Source organism: Mytilus galloprovincialis, chromosome 9, assembly GCF_965363235.1.
Source record: "Mytilus galloprovincialis chromosome 9, xbMytGall1.hap1.1, whole genome shotgun sequence".
In the NCBI taxonomy this organism is placed as follows: Eukaryota; Metazoa; Mollusca; class Bivalvia; order Mytilida; family Mytilidae; genus Mytilus; species Mytilus galloprovincialis.
The window spans coordinates 57257742-57280111 of NC_134846.1; the positions used below are offsets into that span (position 1 = coordinate 57257742).

The 22370-nt window shown below is 35.1% G+C and overlaps 1 protein-coding gene across 1 annotated transcript; it reads right to left on the bottom strand.

Moving 5' to 3' along the window:
• Positions 1-784: 784 nt before the first annotated feature.
• On the bottom strand, positions 785-18038 carry LOC143045397 (membrane-bound acylglycerophosphatidylinositol O-acyltransferase mboat7-like). The gene is made up of 7 exons (XM_076217855.1): positions 17741-18038; positions 15954-16080; positions 7263-7425; positions 3811-3962; positions 3170-3378; positions 1866-2045; positions 785-1276 (listed from the first exon to the last, which is right to left on the bottom strand). Exons 1-7 carry the CDS (start codon positions 17947-17949, stop codon positions 931-933), a joined length of 1386 nt encoding a protein of 461 aa, XP_076073970.1. The 5' UTR covers positions 17950-18038; the 3' UTR covers positions 785-930.
• Positions 18039-22370: the final 4332 nt, after the last annotated feature.

The following is a 22370-nucleotide window of genomic DNA, read 5'->3' on the forward strand; positions in this document are numbered from 1 at the left end:
TCCCATATGAAACTAAATTTGGTGATATGTATGTGATCTCTTACAGTATTTCTGCAGTAGTAGTAAGTGCTGCAATTGTTTTATTTTGTTCTGCAAGGCTTTAACCAATACCATAGTCACAAAAAGTATGTTAACACAATTTATTATCAAAGTAGCAGCAAACATTTCATGTGTTTCACCCACATAGTGCAGTCAGATATCGAACCTGATCTCAGTCTTTATTTGGGCTAACAGCCGATTCCATTGAGTGTGTAGACAAAGGTAATATCTTTGGTTAGCTTGCTTGTAAGCTGAATCTTGAAATTATTATTAGCTCAGGTATACTATCCTCCTTTCGATGTAGCATAGTCCAACAGACAGATAGATTGGTTACCTATCAGACTAGTCTACTCTTAAAGGAGGTTGTTTACGGAACCTAACAATGGCTTCACGGTTCAACTAGCAAGCAAGCTAACCAAAGATATTACCTTTGTCTACACACTCATTGAAATCGGCTGTAAGTCATTTAGGCACAATAGATAAATGAATGTATTGACTTACTAAGCCCTGTTAATTTTCTTGAAATTAAAAAAAATCATTATGCCATTCTTATAACAATTATATAATCTTCAGGATAAGGAAATGTCAGCAAACTTAAAACTTTGTAACTAAACATTTTTTAATTACTTTTGCTGATTTCCTGTAATTACAATTTTTCATTATTTATATTGCACAGTACTACATACTTATTCCTAGCCTTGTGTTGCAATTATGAAATGATATCTCTGACAACCTTTATTTGTATTCTTAGAACTGTTTCTGTTATGCATGTATTTCTTTTCAACAATTTAAAGCCTGATATATTATAAGTGTATATGTATAGAAAAAATTATATAAACAATTGTATACAGGATTAAAAAAAAATATTCCATGTAAAAATTTCATAATATCTTATTCTTTCTTTTCTTCTTTTTTCCTCTTAGGTTTAAATATTTTAGAAATTATGATAAATAATATGGGAACTAAATGTCCTATAAAAAAGATGGATTGCCAATATGCTAAAGTTAAGTCAAGTTTAAGTAACAAAAATCCCATACACATGTAATCAAACCCTCTCATTTTAAAAAACAAACAAGTCCAGTCAAACCAATATTGCATTTTTTCGGAACTGTTTTTACGGAATGCTGAAATCATGGCATCCTCTGCAAACACTATAACGGGAACTAACATGAAACTGAGGTAATATCCAGGATGTATACCATGCCAAAAGGCACTCACTGCCATTGTAATGGCAACTCTGAAATAGGAAAAAATATGATATCATATACAAGATCAGAATTAATCAACTGAAGTCAAAAAGATCATGCTCTGTTCTTTTTCTCTCACATTATAGCATTTCTCTTCCATCAAAGAGTGCTCCTAAAGATACTAACAGACGTTTTTTATTATTGTGTAAAATGTGAATGTCAGGTTTGCAAAATTAGAAACTTTCATAACGGCTTTTCAATCATAAATTTTTTGTGATTGCATTAGTTAAGATTTCATAAGCGCATGCATATATTTCTGAATTTACAGTATTTTTTTTTCGTACACTTCAGGTCAGTTATGCTAGTTCTTTCATTGTTTTAATTTCAACATTTTTCTATTTGCCTAAGTCTTATTACAATTACATGTATATATGTATGTATGTTCCCTGTGGTAGTGCATATATTAAAAGAGGGGCGTAAGAAATCAGAGGGACATTCAAACTCATAAATCGAAAATAAAACAACCAAAACCATGGCTAAAAAAGAAATACACATAAGAGAAATATGACAAATGGATCCAATCAAATTGGTATAAGGCAAGTAAATATCATTGAATATAGTTATCCAGTAAATATTTACCCATAACTTTTAAGATGTTTTGGTATTCTTCGATGAACAAATGCTGATAACCAGTACTGAACAGTCATATTCCAGCTACGTAACCCTTCTCTGGTTGTCCTTCCTAATTCACATCCGTAAATACTTAAATTATACACTGTCTGGTAGTCATACTTCTGGTCTGATTTAGATGTCGATAAACTAAAAAAAAAGAAGGATTTATTGATGTTTGCTTTTAAAACATTAAGAGGCAAATACTCAAATATGTTTTTAAGACAAGAATCAGTCACAAAATATTTAATAGATAAGTTATGACCTGTCGTCATTTCTATGAAAAATAAAATGCTTCGCTGAGTGCAGCCTGATACAACTGCAGAGGTCAAAACCCTGAACAGTTGGGGCAAATTGGACACAATATTCAAGCTTGATACTGTCTGAATTACAAATGAATTAGACATTTTGGTCTTTTGTGGATAGTTGTCTCATTGGCAATCATACCATATCTTCTTTTTTATAGAATTGGGATCAAATTTTTGACATAATATAGGTTTCTGACACAAAATAAAATTGGGCAAAGATCTTACAAATCTATTGCCCAATACTGTGCAATTGAAGATTACTTTAAAAAAATTCAAAATTTTGAAAAACAATATGAATCCCTTAGGAAAAAACTCCCCCCTAAACTTTTTTAAACCCCCATTGTTGCAATAACCCCAAAACTCAATCCCAGCCTTTTCTTTGTAGTATGGAACCTTGTAGTACAATTTCAGAGAGATCCATAGACTTAAACACAAGTTATTGTCTGGAAGCTAAAAAAATGCTTGTTTTTTGCCCCTTTTGGTGTCTATAAATTATCCAGAAACAAAAAACAAAAAACAATTTATATTTTATTATCAGCAGGGAACCTTCAAATTTCTAATGTTAAGGAAACTAAGGGGAATAACTCTTGAATTGTAAATGTTAAAATCATCAAAATAGATTTTTATCTGTATTGTATGGTTTATAACAATGAGGTTATATGTTTGGCATAATACCAACCAAAATACTATGCATTTAACCAGTTTCATATTCATTTCATCAACATCATGTGTTATGAAAATATAGTGTTTCTAAGGTTACTACTCCATCAGACTAAATTTTTAATAATGATATTGCAATTCTTTTTTAGGTTTGTGTGGTTTGTATAGCTCTTCATGTTTTCAGATATTAATTTGGTTTAGAACATTCCTGATGAAGGATATAATTATTAATTCTAAAAAGGTGCTTCAAGCATTCGAAATTTATAAAGTGTTACATATTTACATTTTCTACAATGAATACACTACCTTTGGTCAAGACCTGAGAGATCAGTAGGACCCTGGCCATATTTTGCCTTTGCCTCTACTGGGTAGGCCCCTAATGAAGAAGTCATGCACATACTCTCTGATACCAGCCAGGCCATGTAAAGTCTGGTACGGAATATCATAAACATAGGCACCATATAAAATAATCGGAACCAAAATGGATGCTCAAAAAATTCTTCTGTTTCTACATACTGTAACAAATTTAAAACATAACATCAAAATTAAGTAGTTTTCTTTTCTTAAGTTACAGACAAACCATAAGTCACATCCATCTTCTATATAAATAAGTCTTATACAGATGTCACTAGCATACATTCACATTTAACAATTTCCGAATGGTTTTAATACACCTTATCACTATTTGGCAATCTGCGCTGGTTGACCCAAGAATATGCACCGCTTAAACTATTGATGTCCTATAACAATTTTTCCATAGTGGTGTCAGATATTTTGCATTATGAGCCCCATATTGTACAGGAACCATTGTGGTGTCAGATATTTTGTATTATGAGCCCCATATTGTACAGGAAACTTTTTGTTGTCATTTAAACCCAGAATTTTATTTGAGTGTCTGACATATCATGCATATTCACACATTTATCTGATTAACAAGGTAAAATTACCTGAATACTGAAGAAATGGGACATTCCCAGAAATGTAACAGCTATCACAGGGATATACTTTAACCTCTCTATAACAAACTCTTTTACTGGTATGTTTGGAGAGTTCCTATTTTGTATGAAATCTTCATAGGTTCTGTACTTATAATATGGACCTGAAATAACATTTTTTTTTACCTATATATCTGTGTACATAGACCCAATTACAAACTTTTGGTATGTCAGATTAATTAACAGTATCAGATCAAAATCTTCTGTACATGACAGCAGTAGTTCACTGCATTGCAATAGCAAAATAAAATGATGACAAAATCCTGATGTACAAATGTACACAATTGCAAAAACATTTGTTAGATAGCAATAAGTAAAACAGATCACACTGTGTACACTGTATTTATAGCAGGTAGCAGGATGTGGTGCAACAATCTTAACATTTCTTTGAATATATCAGTAAACAGAGATGTGAGAACTCAATATATCTACTGTATATGTTCTAGTATTCTGTTTTAAGGGTTAATCAACACTCGTTACACCTCAAAACAGGTATCTCAAATTGTTTTGTACATGTATATAATCCAATTTTACTGTATGGATCAGAAATATGGGGTGCTGGCAGTCCCTCGAAACTCGAGGATTCATCTTCTTTTTATAAACTATGTAATGATTTTATACTTGAAAAATTGAATGTAAAAAGTTGTAAATATATACTTGGTGTGAACAGAAAGAGCACAAATAATGCTGTGATGGCAGAAGTGGGACATTTACCAATACAATTGTCTATCTTATTAAGCATCCTTAAATATTGGATAACTATAGAAAAATCTGAAGACATTTTACTAAAAGAAGCACTGGCACTATCTAAAAGCCTACATGAAAAAGGTCACACTTCATGGTATAGTTATATTATTAAAGTTTTGGAGCTTCTGGATCTCACTCCCAACAGTTTACTACATAAGAGTAAATATTGTATTAGAAAAATAGTCATGGGAAAACTTAAAGGATTGTATATCAAAGAAATGAAAAATTAACATTTTTAATGATGTAAGAAGTATTAATAACTAAAAAAATAAACTTCGTACATTTCGTTTATTCAAAACAAATTTCAATTTTGAACCCTATTCAAACCTGCTTAACTCTAAACAAAGGCTGTGAGGCATTAACAAAACTAAGAATTGGGCACCATCAACTTGCAATTGAAACAGGAAGGCACAAAAACATCCCAGCTCATGAGCGTATTTGTAAACTTTGTGAGGAGGAGGTGGAAGATGAGATCCACTTTCTCCTACGATGCAAAAAAATTAGAAACATATATAGAATAACATTTATTAAAGAACTTTATATTTCTTATCCTAATCTAAAGAAATGTAACAATGAAAATATGTTTATATAGCTAATGGGTTGTGAGAATCTAGAAGTTCTAAAACACCTATGTAATTTAATAATCAGTCTCTGGACTGAGAGGGATAATTTGATAAAAAATGTAAATGATGCCAATTTACTGACCAAGTGAATCATTCATAGACCAAATTTAACTTTTATGGCACTAATGGTATCCATTAACAGTTGAATAACATTTTTATATGTTGAATATATATAAATATCTGCTGTTTTAATTTTGCTTTTCTGTTTATTTTCTCTATTCTATATTTTGTCATTATATACCATTAAGAATTAATAATAATCATTGTAATAAATTGTTTGTAATTATACTGCTCTCTTAGGGCGTCCTTGATTGACAAAAAAAATATTGTATTGTATTGTACTGTATAAAAAGTTTTGTAAAATTGACCTAGATGTTTCTATTTTTTTTCTATTTCCAATGCATTCTTGATGATGAAATCATAATCTTTCAGTCAGTTTAATTGAAGTCTGGAGCTGGCATGTCAGTTAACTGCTAGTAGTCTGTTGTTATTTATGTATTATTGTCATTTTGTTTATTTTCTTTGGTTACATCTTCTGACATCAGACTCGGACTTCTCTTGAACTGAATTTTAATGTGCGTATTGTTATGCGTTTACTTTTCTACATTGGCTAGAGGTATAGGGGGAGGGTTGAGATCTCACAAACATGTTTAACCCCGCCGCATTTTTGCGCCTGTCCCAAGTCAGGAGCCTCTGGCCTTTGTTAGTCTTGTATTATTTTTATTTTAGTTTCTTGTGTACAATTTGGAAATTAGTATGGCGTTCATTATCACTGAACTAGTATATATTTGTTTAGGGGCCAGTTGAAGGACGCCTCCGGGTGCTGGAATTTCTCGCTACATTGAAGACCTGTTGGTGACCTTCTGCTGTTGTTTTTTTCTATGGTCGGGTTGTTGTCTCTTTGGCACATTCCCCATTTCCATTCTCAATTTTATTGTAGGAGAAAGTTATACTTTTTATACCAATATTCTTCCTTTAAGAATTGGATGAAAAACCTAAAACCCTCTGATCAAAAGCTTCACTTTTCTTGATCATTAAAGCCATATTAATTCCCACTGAATTTCCAATTTTTATATCTCAGTTTAAATGACTTCTACATGTATTTTCAATCTGGAAGTTAATAATAAATCATTAACCAGTGCACGATAAACTAAACTTTTTCAAAAGACCCATATTGTTCCCACAAATTTTAAAGATTTATGGTGTCAGATCAGGACATATTTTGTAGACACTTGTCTATTGTTGACTTTTACAACAGGGATATAGATAACATAAATTGGTCAAAATTTTAAGGAAGTGTCCTAAATCTTTTTGACCCAATTGACTTGTTGCTTAAGATTTTAATCATAGTTGTTCAATTTTTGAGTCTAGTATTTCAGGCTGGTATAAAAAAAAAAAAACAATTTGCTATGTCATAGCTAAAACAAAACTAAAAGTTTCTGTTTGATTTTGTGTATGAAGTTCTGTTCTGGTTTGTTCTACGCATAGCACATGATCATGTCTTCCTCTATATGTTTATGACATTAATATTTGAATGCCACTGATATTCCAGTGTATTTCTCACAGCATGATTTCATAACAGCAGGTTTAGTTTGAGCTTTTTAGACTACTCCTAACGTACTTTGATATGGTATTGAGTTGTTTTTTCTGGTGTTTTTTTCATCTTATATACCTTTATTACAGAGGGTTTTTGTCCATACAGACTTTCATTGCAAGTTCTTTTAATAATGTAAATGTATCTTTTGTCCACTGATTAAACTTCACAGGAAACAACTGATTTGTTTATTATGTTAACAACTGTTAGGACTCAGGTGATATAGAGCATGATATATTGTATTATACAGGTCTAATGTTCTGACTGCATGTTAATCATAAGTTGTCTTTCGGTTATTTTCATTGTTGGGTTATTGTCATTTATTCATTTATATTCTTTCAAGGAAACACAGTTTTGTGCAAACCATCCCCACTCTCTCTGTAGGAACTCTACCTACAGTTTACAGCTTGCAAGGACACAACATAAAACATTATACTGACCTGTAAACAGTCCTATATAACAATATGAGTACTGTAGTATATCTAATGAAGATGGGTAAATACTTCTGTACTTTCTCTGAAGAGTCGATTCTTCCTCCTCTTGAGTATCACCTTTCTTAGACAATTCATGAGTATCATGTATCTCAAAACCTAATGCAACCAGCTGTAAATGAATAACATATTCTTAGTTCCCTGTAATGGCAATCATAACTCTCACATTTTTGTTCTACCTTCAACCTGTTCAAAAATTACAACAAAAAATGCAATCAATAATCATGATAATTTCTGAATTAAAAATATGTTATTTTATAAATAGTTCTATATCCACATTATGTCAGAAGCATGACACCTGGAATGATATTAAAATGTTGTTGTGTTTAACATTATATATTCAAAACTAGAGGCTCTCAAGAGCCTGTGTCGCTCACCTTGGTCTATGTGCATATTAAACAATGGACACAGATAAATTCATGACCAAATTGTGTTTTGGTGATCATGATGTGTTTTAAGATCTTCCTTTACTGGACATTCTTCTTGCTATAATTATCGCTATCTATAATGAACTTGGCCAAGTAATTACAGTCGAAAATATATTCTAAAAATTTACAAAAATTTACAAAAATTTATGAAAATTGTGAAAAAATGACTATAAAGGGCAATAACTCCTTAATAGGTCAACTGAAAATTTTGGTCATGTTGACTTATTTGTAGATCTTACTTTGCTCAACATTATTGCTGTTTACAGTTTATCTCTATCTATTATAATATTCAAGATAATAACCAAAAACTGCAAAATTTCCTTAAAATTACTAGTTCTAGGGCAGCAACCCAACAACAGGTTGTCTGTGTTGTCTGAATATTCACGGCAGATAGATCTTGACCTGATAAACGATTTATCCCCTGTCAGATTTGCCTTAATGCTTTGGTTTCAGAGATATAAGACAAAATCTACATTTCGCCCCTATGTTCTATTTTTAGCCATGGTGGCCATCTTGGTTGGTTGGCAGGGTCATGCCACACATTTTTAAAACTAGATACCCAAATGATGATTGTGGCCAAGTTTGGTTAAATTTTGCCCAGTAGTTTCAGAGGAGAAGATTTTCTAAAAGAATACTAAAATTTTAGAAAAATGGTTAAAAATTGACTATAAAGGGCAATACCTCCTTAATGGGTCAACTGACAATTTTGGTTATGTTGACTTATTTGTAGATCTTACTTTGCTGAACATTATTGCTGTTAACAGTTTATCTCTATCTATAATAATATTCAAGATAATAAGCAAAAACTGCAAACTTTCCTTAAATTACTAATTCAGGGGCAGCAACCCAACAACAGGTTGTCCGATTTGTCTGAAAATTTTAGGGCAGATAGATCCTGCCCTAATAGATTATTTTACCCCATATCAGATTTGCTCTAAATGCTTTGGTTTTAGAGTTATAAGCCAAAATCTACATTTTACCCCTATGTTCTATTTTTAGCCATGGCTGCCATCTTGGTAATGTTGGTTGGTTGGCAGGGTCACGCCACATATTTTTTAAACTAGATACTCCAATGATGATTGTGGCCAAGTTTGGATTAATTTGGCCCAGTAGTTTCAGAGGAGAAGATTTTTGTAAAAGATTACTAAGATTTACAAACTAGAGGCTCTCAAGAGCATGTATCGCTCACCTGATTCTACTTGGGTTTTTGAAATCATATAAAAAAATATAAAATTTGGCTAAAAGTGACAACACAACCTCATTTATAAGGAAAGGAACATGTTTAATTTCATTCAAAAGTCCCCCACTGGCGGCCATCTTGGATGACAGATCAGCAACAAAGTAACAACACTTGGTCAGCACCTCATAAGGAACATTCATGCCATGTTTGGTTTAATTCCATTTAGTGGTTCTCTAAAAGAAGTCATTTGTATGCATTTCCTATAGGGTCCTATGTTAAACTAAGTCCCCTGCTGGCGGCCATCTTGGATGATGGATCAGCTACAAAGTAACAACACTTGGTCAGCACCTCATAAGGAACATTCATGCAATGTTTGGTTTTATTCCATTCAGTGGTTCTCTAAAAGAAGTCATTTGTATGCATTTCCCATAGGGTCCTATGTTAAACTAAGTCCCCCGCTGGCGGCAATCTTGGATAATGGATCGGCTACAAAGTAACAACACTTGGTCAGCACCACATTAGGAACATTCATGCTATGATTGATTTCATTCCATTCAGTGGTTCTCTAAAAGAAGTCATTTGTATGCATTTCCCATAGGGTCCTATGTTAAACTAAGTCCCACGCTGGCGGCCATCTTGGATGATGGATTAGCTACAAAGTAACAACACTTGGTCAGCACCACATAAGGAACATTCATGCCATGTTTGGTTTCATTCCATTTAGTGGTTCTCTAGAAGAAGTCATTTGTATGCATTTCCCATAGGGTCCTATGTTAAACTAAGTCCCCCGCTTGCGGCCATCTTGGATGATGGATCGGCTACAAAGTAACAACACTTGGTCAGCATCCCATAAGGAACATTCATGCTATGTTTGGTTTTATTCCATTCAGTGGTTCTCTAAAAGAAGTCATTTGTATGCATTTCCCATAGGGTCCTATGTTAAACTAAGTCCCCGGCTGGTGGCCATCTTGGATGATGGATCAGCAACAAAGTAACAACACTTGGTCAGCACCTCATAAGGAACATTCATGCCATGTTTGGTTTCATTCCATTCAATGGTTCTCTAAAAGAAGTCATTTGTATGCATTTTACATAGGGTCCTATGTTAAACTAAGTCCCCCGCTGGCGGCCATCTTGGATGATGGATCGGCTACAAAGTAACAACACTTGGTCAGCACCCCATAAGGAACATTCATGCTATGTTTGGTTTTATTCCATTCAGTGGTTCTCTAAAAGAAGTCATTTGTATGCATTTCCCATAGGGTCCTATGTTAAACTAAGTCCCCTGCTGGCGGCCATCTTTGATGATGGATCGGCTACAAAGTAACAACACTTGGTCAGCACCACATAAGGAACATTCATGCCATGTTTGGTTTCATTCCATTCAGTGGTTCACTAGAAGAAGTCATTTGTATGCATTTCCAATAGGGTCCTATGTTAAACTAAGTCCCCGATGGTGGCCATCTTGGATGATGGATCGGCAACAAAGTAACAACACTTGGTCAGCACCTCATAAGGAACATTCATGCAATGTTTGGTTTCATTCCATTCAATGGTTCTCTAAAAGAAGTCATTTGTATGCATTTCCCATAGGGTCCTATGTTAAACTTAGTCCCCCGCTGGCGGCCATCTTTGATGATGGATCGGCTACAAAGTAACAACACTTGGTCAGCACCACATAAGGAACATTCATGCCATGTTTGGTTTCATTCCATTCAGTGGTTCACTAGAAGAAGTCATTTGTATGCATTTCCAATAGGGTCCTATGTTAAACTATGTCCCCGCTGATGGCCATCTTGGATAATGGATCGGCTACAAAGTAACAACACTTGGTCAGCACTCCATAAGGAACATTCATGCTATGTTTGGTTTCATTCCATTTAGTGGTTCTCTAGAAGTCATTTGTATGCATTTCCCATAGGGTCCTATGTTAAACTAAGTCCCCGGCTGGCGGCCATCTTGGATGATGGATCGGCAACAAAGTAACAACACTTGGTCAGCACCTCATAAGGAACATTCATGCCATGTTTGGTTTCATTCCATTCAATGGTTCTCTAAAAGAAGTCATTTGTATGCATTTCCCATAGCGTCCTATGTTAAACTAAGTCCCCTGCTGGCGGCCATCTTGGATGATGGATCGGCTACAAAGTAACAACATTTGGTCAGCACCTCATAAGGAACATTCATGCCATGTTTGGTTCCATTCCATTCAGTGGTTCACTAGAAGAAGTGATTTGTATGCATTTCCAATAGGGTCCTATGTTAAACTAAGTCCCCCGCTAGCGGCCTTCTTGGATAATGGATCAGGTACAAAGTAACAACACTTGGTCAGCACTCCATAAGGAACATTCATGCTATGTTTGGTTTCATTCCATTTAGTGGTTCTCTAGAAGAAGTCATTTGTATGCATTTCCCATAGGGTCCTATGTTAAACTAAGTCCCCCGCTGGCGGCCATCTTGGATGATGGATCGGCTACAAAGTAACAACACTTGGTCAGCATCCCATAAGGAACATTCATGCTATGTTTGGTTTTATTCCATTCAGTGGTTCTCTAAAAGAAGTCATTTGTATGCATTTCCCATAGGGTCCTATGTTAAACTAAGTCCCCTGCTGGCGGCCATCTTGGATGATGGATCAGCAACAAAGTAACAACACTTGGTCAGCACCTCATAAGGAACATTCATGCCATGTTTGGTTTCATTCCATTCAGTGGTTCTCTAAAAGAAGTCATTTGTATGCATTTTACATAGGGTCCTATGTTAAACTAAGTCCCCCGCTGGCGGCCATCTTGGATGATGGATCGGCTACAAAGTAACAACACTTGGTCAGCACCCCATAAGGAACATTTATGCTATGTTTGGTTTTATTCCATTCAGTGGTTCTCTAAAAGAAGTCATTTGTATGCATTTCCCATAGGGTCCTATGTTAAACTAAGTCCCCTGCTGGCGGCCATCTTTGATGATGGATCGGCTACAACGTAACAACACTTGGTCAGCACCACATAAGGAACATTCATGCCATGTTTGGTTTCATTCCATTCAGTGGTTCACTAGAAGAAGTCATTTGTATGCATTTCCAATAGGGTCCTATGTTAAACTAAGTCCCCGATGGTGGCCATCTTGGATGATGGATCGGCAACAAAGTAATAACACTTGGTCAGCACCTCATAAGGAACATTCATGCCATGTTTGGTTTCATTCCATTCAATGGTTCTCTAAAAGAAGTCATTTGTATGCATTTCCCATAGGGTCCTATGTTAAACTAAGTCCCCCGCTGGCGGCCATCTTGGATGATGGATCGGCTACAAAGTAACAACACTTGGTCAGCACCCCATAAGGAACATTCATGCTATGTTTGGTTTTATTCCATTCAGTGGTTCTCTAGAAGAAGTCATTTGTATGCATTTCCCATAGGGTCCTATGTTAAACTAAGTCCCCTGCTGGTGGCCATCTTTGATGATGGATCGGCTACAAAGTAACAACACTTGGTCAGCACCACATAAGGAACATTAATGCCATGTTTGGTTTCATTCCATTCAGTGGTTCACTAGAAGAAGTCATTTGTATGCATTTCCAATAGGGTCCTATGTTAAACTATGTCCCCGCTGATGGCCATCTTGGATAATGGATCGGCTACAAAGTAACAACACTTGGTCAGCACTCCATAAGGAACATTCATGCTATGTTTGGTTTCATTCCATTTAGTGGTTCTCTAGAAGAAGTCATTTGTATGCATTTCCCATAGGGTCCTATGTTAAACTAAGTCCCCCGCTGGCGGCAATCTTGGATGATGGATAGGCTACAAAGTAACAACACTTGGTCAGCACCCCATAAGGATAATTCATGCTATGTTTGGTTTTATTCCATTTGGTGGTTCTCTAAAAGAAGTCATTTGTATGCATTTCCCATAAGGTCCTATGTTAAACTAAGTCCCCGGCTGGCGGCCATCTTGGATGATGGATCGGCAACAAAGTAACAACACTTGGTCAGCACCTCATAAGGAACATTCATGCCATGTTTGGTTTCATTCCATTCAATGGTTCTCTAAAAGAAGTCATTTGTATGCATTTTACATAGGGTCCTATGTTAAACTAAGTGCCCCGCTGGCGGCCATCTTGGAGGATGGATCGGCTACAAAGTAACAACACTTGGTCAGCATCCCATAAGGAACATTCATGCTATGTTTGGTTTTATTCCATTCAGTGGTTCTCTAAAAGAAGTCATTTGTATGCATTTCCCATAGGGTCCTATGTTAAACTAAGTCCCCTGCTGGCGGCCATCTTTGATGATGGATCGGCTACAAATTAACAACACTTGGTCAGCACCACATAAGGAACATTCATGCCATGTTTGGTTTCATTCCATTCAGTGGTTCACTAGAAGAAGTCATTTGTATGCATTTCCAATAGGGTCCTATGTTAAACTAAGTCCCCGATGTTGGCCATCTTTTATGATGGATCGGCAACAAAGTAACAACACTTGGTCAGCACCTCATAAGGAACATTCATGCCATGTTTGGTTTCATTCCATTCAATGGTTCTCTAAAAGAAGTCATTTGTATGCATTTCCCATAGGGTCCTATGTTAAACTAAGTCCCCCGCTGGCGGCCATCTTGGATGATGGATCGGCTACAAAGTAACAACACTTGGTCAGCACCCCATAAGGAACATTCATGCTATGTTTGGTTTTATTCCATTCAGTGGTTCTCTAAAAGAAGTCATTTGTATGCATTTCCCATAGGGTCCTATGTTAAACTAAGTCCCCTGCTGGCGGCCATCTTTGATGATGGATCGGCTACAAAGTAACAACACTTGGTCAGCACCACATAAGGAACATTCATGCCATGTTTGGTTTCATTCCATTCAGTGGTTCACTAGAAGAAGTCATTTGTATGCATTTCCAATAGGGTCCTATGTTAAACTATGTCCCCGCTGATGGCCATCTTGGATAATGGATCGGCTACAAAGTAACAACACTTGGTCAGCACTCCATAAGGAACATTCATGCTATGTTTGGTTTCATTCCATTTAGTGGTTCTCTAGAAGAAGTCATTTGTATGCATTTCCCATAGGGTCCTATGTTAAACTAAGTCCCCCGCTGGCGGCAATCTTGGATGATGGGTAGGCTACAAAGTAACAACACTTGGTCAGCACCCCATAAGGATAATTCATGCTATGTTTGGTTTTATTCCATTCAGTGGTTCTCTAAAAGAAGTCATTTGTATGCATTTCCCATAGGGTCCTATGTTAAACTAAGTCCCCGGCTGGCGGCCATCTTGGATGATGGATCGGCAACAAAGTAACAACACTTGGTCAGCACCTCATAAGGAACATTCATGCCATGTTTGGTTTCATTCCATTCAATGGTTCTCTAAAAGAAGTCATTTGTATGCATTTCCCTTCAGGCCAGGTGAGCTAAAAATGGTTAAAAATTGACTATAAAAGGGCAATAATTCCTAAAGGGGTCAAGTGACCATTTCGGTCATGTTGACTTATTTGTAAATCTTACTTTGCTGAACATTATTGCTGTTAAAGGTTTATCTCTATCTATAATAATATTCAAGATAATAACCAAAAACAGTGAAATTTCCTTAAAACTACCAATTTAGGGGCAGCAACCCAACAACGGATTGTCCAATTCATCTGAAAATTTCATAGATCTTGACATGATAGACAATTTCACCCCCGTCAGATTTGCTATAATTGCTTTGGTATTTGAGTTATAAGCCAAAAACTGCATTTTACCCCTATGTTCTATTTTTAGCCATGGCGGCCATCTTGGTTGGTTGGCTGGGTCACCAGACACATTTTTCAAACTAGATACCCCAATGATGATTGTGGCCAAGTTTTGTTTAATTTGGCTCAGTAGTTTCAGAGGAGAAGATTTTTGTAAAAGTTAACGACGACGGACGCAAAGTGATGGGAAAAGCTCACTTGGCCCTTCGGGCCAGTTGAGCTAAAAAGAGTAGCCATGGTAAAAGAAATAGTGCACAACACAAAGTATGTGCACATCTTTATGTTTTTGGTAGCAGTGGTCATATGAAAAAATCAGACAATTTTGAATCTAGAGATCCTTAGGATTGTTATGTCTTTGTTTCATGTCAATTGAGTTGCAGCCAAGTGATGACAACAGCTCATTATAGCCATTCATGAAAACTGCTACATGCGAAAAAAACTATTATTTACCTAATCCATTATGTTTTGTGTGTTTTTATTTTGTTAAGGTTTATGTACCCTTCTGTAGCCATTTTTGTACGAATTTTTCAAACCTCAATTGTATCAAAACTAAAGATATAATAAATAATAGAGATAGGCCATGTAGTACATGTTCCAAGGGGAAACTTGATGCAAAGCATTATTTTTTACTATTTCATTGCATTTGATAGAAAAAGAGAACTTTGTGGCAAATAAATCAAGATTTTTATAGAAAATCCACAGCCTTTAATACAGAGATTTTTGTTATAAAATTTGAAACATAAATTACTCACTTGATTTTCTATGATGTGCTAGTGTTTATTTTTTACAAAAAGTTCTAAGTAACCTGTAAATTCCAAAACACCTCGTGCTGAGTCACTAAAGTCGAGCACACCCTAAAAGGTGTACTTGATTTTGGCCATATTTATACTTGTCTTAACCAATAACTACATTTATAAACTTATTTTAAGGAAATCAATGCTAGCACTGCATGCAATAATCCTATATCTATCAGTCATCAAATTGCCGATTATGAGAGTACAAGGATAAAGGCTGTGGATTTTCTATAAAAATCTTGATTTATTTGCCACAAAGTACTCTTTTTCTATGAAATGCAATGGAACAGTAAAAAATAATGCTTTGCATCAAGTTTCCCCTTGGAATATGTACAAAATGGCCTATCTCTATTATTCATAATATCTGTAGTTTTGATACAATTGAAGTTTGAAAAATTCGTACAAAAATGGCTACAGAAGGGTACATAAACTGTGTAGGCTCTTGATCCTATTCAAAATAAAAAATAAATTTGTGGCTGAGATTTTGTTATGCAACAACTTACCTTCAATGTTAAAAATAACTGCAATGCATTGGACACTGGTGATGGCTTAGGTAAACCAAAATAATGGCAAGTTCTGAAGAAAACAAGGTACCCAAAACACCATATGTATCCAAATACCTGACATTTTCTGTAAAAACAAAACAATATGTTAAAAATGTAGTTACAGATTTATAAGTTCTGTATTTAACCTAAATATTTTGAATGCTAATTTGTAGATTGAATCTACTCCATCGTCCACTCATTATCCAAGAACTTTGTACATGTAACAACTGTTACTGAGTACTCAAAACATGAGATGATGAGTAAAAACACTGAAATTTCTTGACTACTGCATTATATGTAATGAATATGATTGATTTTTTTAAGTTAAAAATTTTTAAGAGCAAGGTCTTTCATGAACTGTACATTATCAACAAGGTCACATGTAGCCTGACAAATGGACAGATACATACTAAAACTATCATTTTAAACATCTGAAATAGCTGACATTGTACTTTCATTATCTGAGAAACAAATCTAATCAAATTAATTAGTATGTTTTATTAGAAATTGCTTCCTATTTATATTATATTATATATAGATAAGATAAGATATATGTATGTAGCAATAGCCTGACTTGGTACAGACTCCAAAAGTGGGTTGTGTTGGCAGGCTTGATAACTATTAGTTTGATGTCCAAAGGTTGTTTTTTTTTCAGACAAGCTGGGGCCGTGGGATGTCTGCTTGTTTGTTCATGTTAGTGCCAGTGGTTCCATCATTTGTCTGTTACTACATGTAGCTAGACTTTAAGATTTAAATGTAAAGGGCACAAAAGAAAAATCTGCAAAGTCAAGCTAGCAACAGAATCACAACTACCCTTCAATCTACTTTATTTCAATAACTACATGTACCCTGAACAAGGAAATAAGCAGACAGCATATATATACTTAGGAAGCCGAAGCTTAGGAAAGCTACTTTGTGAGTTTGTGGTCTAGTGGTTAAGACCGATGGCTACAGTGCTGAAGGTCCCGAGTTCAATTCTCACTCACTGCTAAAAATATCAGTACATCAGAAGGGTAATTTTCACCCTCTCACACACATCTCTGGTACCCAGACCGGAGTTTAAACTAGAATGGGTACTTTGGGGGCCTCGGTTGGTCAAAGTTGTCCCCTACTTTGACCTGGAAATCAATCTTCTGATATCTCTCTGGTTTGTCTGTTTCCACCGAGTGGCCTGGTGGTTCTCTCCGAGTGCTTCAGCTTCCTCCACCATAAAAACAGACTTCCCGGTGTCCTACACACTCCCTTTGGCAGTGTTTGGTGAGGGAGGGTAGGAGGGGTCCTGATCCCAAAATCCCCGGCTTAAAAACACCAGATCCCAAATTCCCGGGCTTAAAAACCCAAAATCCTGAGGTCCCGAAATTCGAAAAAAAGAATTCCCAGATCCCGAAAGGGTCAATCCCGAAATCCCGAGCTTAAAAACACCCAATCCCGGAGTCCCGATAAAGGTCCTATCCACCCTCTTTGGTGGGGATTGTTCTGGTGATGGGATAATATTGTAAAGGACACATCTCCATTAATCCTTAGGGACGCTCCCTGTACCCTTGCAGTCAATCAAGGGGTGCGTCTAAATTAGCAGAATCTCGAAGTACATACATAGATACTCACTACTAGTACTACAGTTTTTAACAATAACATAGATTACTTCATATCAGCTTTCATTCGTCGATCTTGAATTAATATATATGTATGATTTGAATTTTGGAATAAATGGTTCCAGAAACCCATATAAACACCCTTTTATATACCTTGGTCCACAGATTTTTATCAGTAGACAACTTCCGATTACCAATACCAGGGAGTGGTAAATATGTATGTGACAGTTCACAACAGCAAGAACAGCGCCTGCTATACTACATAGTAGTCTCTTTCTGTCTGGGTCTGTTATTTGTCTAACAAATAGTCCAATGCCAAAAGACACAACCAGTATAATTCCATAAATCACGTCGTCCTGCATTTTCCAAAAAACGCCTCCACATTGGAGATTAAAACTTCTAATTTGGAATAGTATTCTCCGAAAGTAAGACAACTCGCCCCACTAGCAAATCGACCCACCTTTTCACCAACTCGCCCCACTTTCCAAAAAATCGCCCAAAAGTTAACCAAAATTTTCATATCGATCCGCATATGAAAGTTATGAAAAGGGCTCACAGGCACTTGTCTCAGAAAAAAAATCCTATTTACCTTGACATAACACAAGGTACTTAACTTGCATTTTAGAAAAATGTCTTTAGTGAAAAATGTCAGGCGGTGACGAAATTCCGTTATATGTACCGCTTTCTAGACTGTCATTCCCACTAAAACTTGTTATATCGTAAATCTAAATTGATTTATCTTTACAATGATGTATAACACGCCTACATTTGTTGTCACCAGAATCATCCGTAGCAATCCTACACAATACTTGTCGTAAATATTTATGCCAACCGCTGATGACTGAATTGGAAATAAACGCAGATTTATGGACAACGACTCAATGCTCTTGCAACACCCTACTTAAACAGTCTAAACTATACTAGCACTAATAATCCGAAGTATGGGAATCGTGGCATAAAAAAGTATATAAATTCAGTTTGGATTCTTGAAAGAATTTGATAACGGCAATTAAAGAAATACTTATTATATTATGTACAAATTACGGCATAGCTGTTATACCACGACAAAGTATGGGAAGAGAAGATCTGGTTACGAGGCATCAAGACCATGGAACTGTCTATCAATCTATGGCATGTTCCAAAATTTTATATTAACATGCTTTTTTTCAGCTGCGCACTCGTTTAATCCATGCGTCGTTCGGTCACGCATTGTCTTATTTTTGATATTCAAATATGGCGATTAGTTATACTATAATTCACATTTAAATGTATTGACAATGTTCTTTCCATTAACAATCCAAACTTTTCTGATTGGATTCCATTTATATATATCTTTCAGAATATACTCAATATGTTTCAATACTGTATGCCATAACCCTTTAATGTAAATGTGTTTGTGTTAAGAAATATTGTCTATTGTCTATCTTTCAGAGCTAAAAATTAAAACAACAGACACGGCTTCCACTGCATCATTTTCATACTTATACCTCGAATTTGACATAGGATGTCACCTAAATCCATAACAGAATATATAACAAACGAGAGGATTTTAATTTTGAAATTATCAATTTCCTCAACTTTAAGCATAGCGCAATATATCGATTTCGGTAGAGTTTGCAGCTGCTACTCAGACTTAAACGTCTCTGAACAAGTGTTATGTCAAATAACGTCTCGTATTTTGTCTGTTTGTTTTGTTCACCAATTGCTGTCAATATAATGGAATTTTATTCTACTGTCATATAGTTTTAGAGTTTTAGATTGATTTTAAACCTGTGGTGGTTCATGGTGTATGTGTTTTTTTCATACAGATTAGACCGTTGGTGTTCCTGTTTGAATTGTTTAACGCAAGTCATTTTGGACCCTTTATAGCTTGCTGTTCTGTGCAAGCTAAGGCTCATGGTTGAAGACCTTACTTTGACCTATAATTGTTGACTTTAAAAAAAAAAATCCTTCTTTGTGATTTTGGATGGAGAGTTGTCTCATTGGCACTCATACCTCATCTTCTGATCTATATTGTATGCAAGAAGAATAAATTAATGAATGTGGAAAATTTAAATAACGATCAGCTTAGCGCCACGTTTTTTTTTATTAAGCTTGAATGTAAAGCAACATAACAGTAAGATACGAATTTATTGGCACTTATCAGTGCAGAATCCACAAGGTATGGGAATCTTATCTTGCAAGTTAGTACACTGCTCCACAGACAGGTTTTATTGCATTATTTCAGTACATTTACATCTGTTTTATTTTACTGGTATGCTTTGTGTGCTTTTTTAAAATTGCTACTTGGTTGTTGTATTTTTTCCAGTCCTCAGTAAACTATTCATTATTAGTTGGATGGATGTCAGGAGTTAGAAAGCTCAATACAAGCTGGTCTTTTTTGTTTCATATAAAGCTTGTATGATATGATTCTTTTAACAACTTAATTAAAACTAAGAATTTTTTGACAGACACCATGGTCAGTATAATTTTTTAGTTCACTGCACTCACTTTAAACTAACAACTCTTACTGAAGCAATTTGTTAAATATTTTACCAGTTGATCAGTTTGTGGGAGATTTGGTAAACTATGAAATTCCAAGTGATATCCCTTAGCCTACTGAATAAGGACAGTAATTGACCTTCAATTGAGTACTCCTGCAATGTTAATTCTTAATGGTGTCATAAGAACTTATTCTGATGTGTCTCTAATAATAATAAACCAGGTGCTCCGCAGGGCGCAGCTTTATACGACCGCAGAGGTCGACCCCTGAACAGTTGGGGCAAGATGTACACAACATTCAAGCTTGATGACATAATATGAGTTTCTGACACCAAATAAATGTCAAGATCTTACAAATGTATTGTGCAATATTGTGCAATTGAAGATTTCTTCTTCAAACTTTCAAAAAATTTGGAATTTGAGAAATTTGGGTACAAAATTTGAAAAAAGCTACCCCTCCCCTTTTTTTTTGCAATTAGTTTTTCTTTATACATAATTTATAAGAAGTGTAAGGGAGGTAAATCAGAACATACCCAATATTGTAATGTTAAATGTTTTTGAGTTACCTCTCTTACACTGCGTTTAAATTGTCTTTATTGTACATTGATGACCAGAAAAACCTAGTTTTTCCCCTTTTTCCCCTAATTCTAAACAATGTTGAGCGATAACCCCCAAAGTCAATACTAACCATCCCTTCACGATATGGAAACTTGTGGTATAATTTCAAAGAGATTCATACATTTAAACACAAGTTATTGTTTGAAAACTACAAAAATGCTTATTTTGGGCCCCCTTTTTGGCCCACTAATTCCTAAACTATTGGGACCAGAACCCCCAAAATCAATCCCAACCTTCCGTTAGTGGTATTGAACCTTCTGGTAAAAAATTATAGAGATCCATTCACTTAAACAAAAGTTATTGTCCAGAAACAAAATGTGTCTTCGGACGATGACGCAGACGACATGATACCATTATAAAGACACAAAAATTTGTTTGCGGTCATATAAAAACTTGGACAGGCTATAATAAATATAATAATAAATTCTTTATTTAAAGAGGGTAAACACAGTTAGTTACAATAACTAATCTTCCCTGAGGCCCTCAAAATAATTATTGTTTTATGACATACTAATGTCCAAATTCCTGTTTATTTTGTCTTTTTGATGAAATTAGGGTTTGTCTTTTAATTTTAGACAGAAGAAATGCTCGTTACCAGTAATTCAAAACCATACCAAATATTACATACATGTACTTTCACTGTACTACAATCTGTTGATATCTGTATATTGGCATTGCAGTAGGTCATTTTTTTCTCTGAATGTTAATTATACCTTTACACTAAATCCATTGGATGTTGGATGTATAATCATTATAATGATTGATATTTTGTCTTCAATACAGGATTTTTTTTGTTACTTGATCTTGGCTTTGAACCAGCTGCAAGTAATTGTGAGTACTCTCAGGTCTGTCTTTTTGTTGTTGGGATATTTTAGTACACGTCCACATCCACTCTGTTTTTGTAAAATGTATTACACAACTGTTCCAGGTTTGAGGTAGGGTTGAGCACACACAAACTTGTTTAACCCAGCAACATTCTTTGTGTTTGTTCTTATTCAGGAGCCTGTAGTTCAGTGGTTGTCATTTGTTCACATCTGTAATATTTGTTTTGTTGAAATTTTTTATGTTTTTTTTTTATAAATTAGGCCATTAGTTTTCTTAATTGAATTGTTTCATATTTTACATTGTGGAGGCCTCTTAAAGACAACCATACGACATGGGTTTTCTCATTGTTGAATGCTGTATGGTTGCCTATACTTGCTTTCATCAACTTCATTTGAACTTTGGATATTTGTCAATCATACAAGATCTCCTTATTCCTATATTGTAAATATTATTTCAATATGGTTAAAGGCCCACATAGCCTTTTTCTGCTTTCTTAAAGATGACAAATACCAACCAGTAAAATCAAACACAAGTAATTGGTTACATTTCTTTATTCAAGATGTCCATCCAAATAGCAGAGCTATCACCATGAATATTATTTTAGCTAGCAATAAGCAATGTTTTATTAAATATCTAAATAATCAATGTATATCAATTTATACAAAAAAAAAAGATGACAAAAAAATACTCAAAATATTGTTCCCTATATTCCATTGCATATCACTGACCGATCACTAACAATTTATAAAAATAAGATTATATTGTGGACAAATAAAACTCTGCTGGAATGCATGTATGAAAAATGGTTCTAGGTTAGGAAACTAATGTACATGAAACATTCTTCATTTTACCTTATTCC

Coding starts and splice junctions, on each gene's coding strand:
- LOC143045397 (XM_076217855.1), bottom strand. CDS start 17,949: ATGCAGGACGACGTGATTTATGGAATTATACTGGTTGTGTCTTTTGGC. Junction 7,426..15,953: donor AGTTATTTTTAACATTGAAG/GTAAGTTGTTGC, acceptor ATTCATTTACAG/CTGGTTGCATTAGGTTTTGA. Junction 3,963..7,262: donor TTATATAGGACTGTTTACAG/GTCAGTATAATG, acceptor ATGTTATTTCAG/GTCCATATTATAAGTACAGA.